Source organism: Acomys minous, assembly GCF_964271855.1.
Source record: "Acomys minous genome assembly, chromosome: 7".
Lineage (NCBI taxonomy): Eukaryota > Metazoa > Chordata > Mammalia > Rodentia > Muridae > Acomys > Acomys minous.
Window position 1 is genome coordinate 82,942,247 of NC_140488.1, and position 7,318 is coordinate 82,949,564.

The 7,318-nt window shown below is 39.6% G+C and overlaps 1 protein-coding gene across 1 annotated transcript; it reads left to right on the top strand.

Annotated features, from left to right (window-relative positions):
- Positions 1 to 2,008: 2,008 nt before the first annotated feature.
- LOC311601233 (melanoma-associated antigen B4-like) lies at positions 2,009 to 3,007 on the top strand (the record flags this gene model as incomplete). The annotated part of the gene is made up of 1 exon (XM_084788623.1): positions 2,009 to 3,007. One exon carries the CDS (start codon positions 2,009 to 2,011, stop codon positions 3,005 to 3,007), a length of 999 nt encoding a protein of 332 aa, XP_084644749.1.
- Between the last annotated feature and the right edge of the window lie 4,311 nt (positions 3,008 to 7,318).

Here is a 7,318-nt window from a genome sequence, read left to right on the forward strand (position 1 = left end):
TTATTCAGATTACATCCCCATTGTTGTCCCCTCACTTGCATCTTCCCATTCCCACCCCCTCCATCTTCTGCCCTATTCCCCTCTCCTAGATCACTGACAGAATGGGACCTGCTGCCCCACCATATGACCAAAGCCTCTCAGGTCTCATCTGGATAGCCTGCTTCCCCTTCCTCTGTGTGCCACCTGGCCTCCTCACCTAGGGGAAGGGATCAGACTATGGGCACCAGAGTTCCGGTTAGAGGCAGTCCCTCCTCTCCCCTCAACTTGTAAGGAAGTCTTATTCTCTAAGGAGACTGGCTGGCATTTTAGGGCAGTGTGACATCATCTTTTCCTTACATAAATCTAAGATTTATGAGTAACCATCCTCTAAGTCAGTTAGGACATTATTATCCACTATTAAGAGAAAACTTGCATAGTGACTCTAAGGAAAATTTTGTCATTTTTAATACTAGAATGTCTTTGTAAGTAGCTTATCAGCAGGGAGTCGTGATCTGACATACTGTGTAGGCCAGGATGGTTTAGAACTTACACAGACCTGCCAGTCTCTGCCTCCTTTGTGTTGGGATTAAGGTCATGTGCTACCACAGCACATGTACAGATATTTCACCTCAATGCCATATCATTTTAACTAAAAACATTTCAAAAAAAGTCAACGAAAAGGAAGAAGAGAATTCTAAGTTTCAGGCCAGTTGTTCTGTCTCATATTGCAACATCAGTGTCCTGCCCATATATTTTTTTTAATTTAGCTGTTGGTAAAATGGAACCTGCTCCCCCAATGTGTCTTAGGTCTCATCTGGATAGCTCTCTCCGGACATAGCTGACAGACATCTTGCAGTTAGAGAGCCCTGACCTCCAGCTGCTATCACCTTACTACTTCCTTTTGGGAAGAGTTCTTTTTTTCCTCCTCCGTTATCATTGTTCGTAACTTAGCATTAATTTCTTCAGTTCCGTCCCTACTTTAGTTCATTTGGAACTTTTGCAGAGAGGGCACAGAAAACCATGATCAGCATTGCAAACAGTACAACCACGTTAGTGACAACAACAACAAAACGAAGTCAGAAAATATCCAAGCCCTCTCTGCCATGACACTGTCCTTTGAACTGTAGTTGTAGGCCTAACCCTTTCTAGCATGTTTTGAACCCTGAAGCTCTGCCTGTAGGCTTTGGTTCAAGAGAGATCATAGCAGCCTCTGTTGCCTAACCTCTGTCAGCTTTGTTGGAAGCAGCAGCTTCGCTTAAGAGAGCAGCACCATTTAAATACATTGTACATTGGTTCCCTACCCTTTGGCTTAGAACCCGTCTTTCACTCAGGATTTCTCAGGCTGTAAAATTACATTCAACTCCTGCATTCATTTACCATTAGTTGTAGAAAGAAGAATTATTCTATCTGTGTTAATGACACAGTAACTCAAGAAGGCTGTAGTTTTCTCTAACCAGCTAGTTTCCCTAAAGACTGACACAGTGAGACTATGGTTTATTTTGAAACTATAAGCACTCTGCTGGGCTTCTTACCTAATATCTTTAAAATACATATAAAAAGCAATCACTTGGCAATCACATGAATCCCTGGGGGGCTTCAGATCCATCAGTCTGTTCCCACAGCCACATACTGAGTCCCACCTTGCCTTACCTAAATTCCTTTCTCTCTTCTCCTTCTGTTGTTTGCTCAGCTGCTTTCTCCTCTCATCTCTGGAACCCAAGCCCGGGACCTAAATTCTCCCCATCTCTCTTCTACCCAGTCATAGTCTTCAGGACATTTATTTCGCTATTCAGAGTAATTGGGGAACATTCCTCAACACCACATGGTTATGGGAGATAGTTGATCACTTATAGCAATGCCCTTGGCAGGGGGATACCCAGATCTCAAGGCACTGATATGAGAATTTGAAAGCATAGTTGGACCTTCCTCCAGCATTTTGCAGTCTAGAAAAACGCTTATAAGGCATTGTTTTCCTGATCCAAGTCACTGTTACCTAAAGTACTGCTTTCTATACCTGTCTACAGCCATCATGCCCAGAGGAAAAAAGAGTAAGGCCCGTGCTCGTGAGAAACGTCGCCAGAACCAAGATGAGACCAAGGGGCTAAATGATGCTCAGGCAAAGGCAGCAGAGAAAGGAGAGTCACTTGCCTGCTCTGACCAAGCTTCAGGAGATGCTGGGCCAAGTACTTCTGCTGCTGGCTTCCCACAGGGCAAGGCACCCACCACCAATGCTGATATGCCTCACAAAAGGTCTGGTAAAGGAGCAAAGGGCCAAAGAGAGAAAAATGGTAGTTCCTTTATGGCCCCACTCTCCGCTGGAAGCAAACACATGGATCTTTTATCAAAGAAGGCAGCAGTGCTGGTGTCGTTCTTACTCTGCAGGTACAAAATGAAACAGCCTGCAAGGAGGGGACATATGCTGAAAGTTATCAACAAAAGGTTCAAGGAGCACTTCCCTGAGATCTTTGACATAGCCCGCCGTCGACTGGACATAGCGTTTGGCATTGAGATGGAAGAAGTCCAGCCCAATGGACAGGCCTACATGCTTGTCAGCAAGCTAGATTTCAAGGATGATGGAAGTAGCAGCACTGAGTTGGGTGTTCCCAACAGGGGCATTCTGACTCCTCTCCTCAGTGTGATCTACTTAAATGGCTACAGTGCCACAGAGAAGGAGGTCTGGCACTTCCTGAATATGTTAGGAGTCTGTGATGAGGTCCCACACCTCATCTTTGGGAATGTAAGGAAGCTCATCACTGAAGATCTAGTGGAAGAAAAGTACCTGGAATACTGTCAGATTCCTGACAGTGATCCACCATGCTATCAGTTCCTATGGGGTCCAAGAGCCTATGCTGAAACCAGCCAGGCAACAGTGAAGGACTTTTTAGCTAAGATCAGTAAAGCCATGCCCAATGCTGCCTTGTCTCCTTATGAACAGGCTTTGATTGAAGAGGTAGAGAAGATGCAAGCCAAATCTGCATACAAACCCAAGACCAAAGGCAAAGCCAAGGGACATTCTAAGAGCGAGTAAAGGGATCCTGCTCCCTAAGGAAATAAAAGGCAGCCGCCCCTCCCATGGGACTGGAAAGGTCTACTCATCATTTAGCAGATAAGTTGTTGATAAAGTTATGGGGTGTTTTAGCAAAAATGTAAACTTGGCATTAGAATATATGTTGACAAACTTTAAAGAGTGTGCCTTTCTTTCTGTTTATGAAGCTGAATGTTCAAATTTTGTATTCACTTGAATTGCAAAGTGGAACATGGCATTTATAGAGGAAAAATCTTGGAAACAGAAAAAATTATGTAACAGAAATAGTTGAGAGTGACTAGAGTAGAAGTTTGTCATTTGTAGATTTGTTTACTCAAGTTACCTACTTCAGACTTAGAAATGTATATTTGCATTTGTTTTTGATATTAAAGAATGCATAAGAAACTCAATCACGGTGAATCAGATCTTCATTTCAAGGCTTTGCACTACCTAAACATTACACATCCAGTCTTGGGAAGTCCTCAGGCTTTATGCTGAATATGTTTATGGAAAGTAGATGGAGCATCTGCCCATTCCGTGGTAGATTCTAGAAGAAGCTCTCATTAAGCATGAATATGGAAACTGATCCTCTTCTCACTGAGGTAAGAAACATGTTTCTGTGGCGTTGGGCAGAGAACATTTTAAAATAACTTTTTGAAAGAAGTTTTTAGATAGTTTCTTTTATTGCTTTGCAATGGTGAATATTCTGTGGCATCTATTTAAACATGTAGAAATATAATCTCAGGTAGATAACTATCAGTGAATCAAATCATGCTTATATTAATGATGCTCACATTTTATGAAGGTCAGACAAGGCACCTAAATTCCAAAGTGCTGTCCAGTCAGTACTGTTTTGCAGTCCAACAAGAAGAAACCTCTCAAATTAATTTCTGATTGTTGCCCAGGTTTTTCCTGTGTAGGTACAACACCCGTCTACTGTGGGTCTCTGCACCTTTCTCCATCAGCTACTGAATAAAGACTGTAGTGCTTGTCCCCTGTCTACAAGCACAGCAGACTGTCATTTAAAGTGACAGGGGTTGGCTCTCTCCCATCCTGTGGGTCTCAAGCTGGGCCAGTCTTTGGTCTGCCATTCCCTCAATCTCTGCTCTTTCTTTATCCCTACACCTCCTGTAGTCAAGACACATTTTGTTTCAAAAGTCAGTGTGTGGGGTATGTAGCCATGTAACTGCAGATGCTGAACTGGCACTAGAGTGAAGTTGAGGTGTGTCCTAAGACTGAAATTTTTCATCGTGAGACAGGCAGAGGCAGGTGTTGGTCCCTTCTGTCACTGTTCTGGGCCTGCCTGTCCCAGTTCATATAGTCCTCCTCTGGCAGCCTTGATGTGGTCACATAGCCCAGTGACCAGGTTGTAGTATAAATGTCCTCTCTCTTGTTATAAGGTAATGTTCAGCAAGCATTTCTCTTCAGGCAACTAAGGCATTGTCAGCACCTTGGCTCTAGCCAGGGATGTACATCTACCCTGAAAGCATTCAAAATCTTGGTTTATTAAAATACATCTTCAGTATGGTTATGTGTGTATACTATCTGTCTATGTGCAATTACGGTTTATTTTTACATAGTGTACTTATTGCCACATTTGCTTATAAGTAAATGCTTATGTAAACTAAAATTGACAGCTTGGATTGTGGCAGGGCCAGACAATATAGAGGTTCCTCCATCCATCATGTATGCCAGTTGAGGCCATTTCAGGTTTAAGTAGAATTTTATCTCCTGGATGGAGAATTCCTTGGAAAATGTACCAATTCTCTTTTAGCACCTGAGTCCATGTCACCTCCGCTCACTTATTTAGCTTCTGTTAAACTACCTGCTTTGCAAAGCAACTTCTCCAGCTAACATCCTGTCTTAGATTCTATTGAACTATTTGCTGGTACAAGCCTACCCCTGAAGCTGCAGAGGAAAATATCGGATTGTAGGGTTTGGCTCTAAAGACCTCTTGCTCTTGAGATCAGTGCTCCCAACCTTCCTAATGCTGTAACACTTTCATAATGTTCACCATATTGTGGCGATCCCCAACCACAAAATCATTTTCATTACTACTGCATAACTGCGTTTTCACTACTGCTATGAATCATAATGTAAAGGGTTTTTTCTGATTATCTTAGGTGACACTTATGAAAGGGTCACTAAAGGGGTAGTGACCCATTCCTTGAGAAACACTGCTCTAAATGATAGGAGCTACACTTAGGTCACAAAAACTGGAGTACTCCCAGTGAGCTGGAATAAATACTTTGGATATATAAAAACTGTGTTTGAGTGATCATCTCAGTGGGCTGTCTACCACAGGTTCAGCATCATTTTGGCTCACAGTAAACTAAAACATTAAGAAAAAAATAAAGATTAAAGACTAAAGTGTATGTAATCAATGGGACCACATAGGTAAAGTATATAGAGATTTGTAATACTCCTAAATCTATCTTTGGGACAACAATATGAGTTTTAAAATATTAAACATCTATATTTGCTTTCAAAGAGAAGACATAGGTAATGGTACAGCACTGGTCAAGATGTTACGTTCTTGATCCCCAGCTCCATTATTGTTCTACACAGTGGTATCTGTTGCTTGAAGGTGTAGATTAAGTTTAAGACAGGATTACTGTTACTACTTAGTAATCATTTCCTATTAGACAATTACTCTCCCATGATATACTAAGTTCTTTATTCCAAATATTAAAAGAATAACTTATGTTAGTGTATATATGATCACAAACATTTAAGGAATTTTAAGAATTCAAAAAAATCATAACTGCCTCTTTAAAAGCAAACAGATGGGGTTTTAAAGATTCTTATTTTATGAGAAAGAGAAAGTAGGAGAAAACACCAAAATAATTTTAAGTGTCATTTGGAAAAGCCACTTTGATACGTATGCACACATTTTACGGTTTTCAGGTCATCTTAATGTGTTACAACATCCTGTTGTATTTTAAATTATTCATCTCTTAAGTGAAACATATGATAGAAAATTATTCATCTCTTTAGTTAAAAAATATGATAGAAAATTACTCATCTTTTTAGTTTAAAATTATGGTAGACATGGCTGCCCAACTCTATCCTGCTCTGCATGCCTTATTCTATTTTTAACTCATTAGCAATAGTAATAAAAACAAATTATTTTCATAATAAAATATTTCAAGGTACCTGTCATAATGATAACTTAAATCTTTAACAAGTAATTAAAAACAAAATCTATTAACGCAAATTGCCTATTTTTATATTGGTTATCTAAAATGCTATATGGTTTTTTTGTAAACATAGGCAACTGAACATTCCTTTAAGACTGACTCATTAAAGTTGTTTTCTAAAATTTGTAATAACAATCATAATATTAAGATAAGAGTATACTGAAAAGGATTGTTTACAAACAAATATGATTATAACTAAGTTAAAATAATATGTAACTTAAAAACATTTAAGGGTTAATTCAATATCCTAAGACATAGTGCTTGATTTTACAATATTTAAAGAATTGATCTGTTCTTAGCATTCATTCAGTATATGCACATTAAAAACCTGTTATTTATATAATTCCTTACTGTCTTCTGGCTCTTCCTGCTCTATGTAATTTATTTTACTCATGTGTAATGACAAAAATGTACATGTTAAAAAGAAATATGATAAAGCATTTTTTCCTAAGAAAGAAAGTGTTATTTAATTTAGGCTCAACCTGAGCTTTCCCTTCTCCTGACTTTACAGGAATAAGCTACACTGTCTATCAGGTGTTTTCTTTTGTATGTATATACCTAATGGGGAAAAAGCTGATTTTAGGCCACCGACTAATTTTAAACCCCTTCTTTATGTTGCCCATTTACCGATGTAAATGGTATGCATGCAAGAAAAAATGCTAGCATTGCATGAGTTATTACAGAAAATGAATACTCCTCATGACACCATTGAGACAACTGACCAGAGAGAAACCATAGCAGAAGGTTTAGTCTAGACCCAGTGTTCTCCGATGGGGCTGGCAGTGAAATTATTATGTAGCATAGGCTTTACCTGAACTGTCCATTCTCCTAGCTTGATAGGAATAAATTACCCTGTCTATGAGGTGTTCCCTTATGTGTACACACATTTACAAATCAGGTGGTATTGCAGGCCACCACATCATTTTGAACCTTTGCCTTGTGTTGTCTGTTTCCTAATGTGAAATCTGAGTATGTGTCAGAACTACGCTGGGGGACAGTACAAGGTAGCAAGTACACTTCCTAAGAGAGTTTTAAGACACGTGAAAAAACTCTTACCCTCACATGATTTATTCCTGAAAATGTATGACCATCATGATATAATTCAGACATCTGC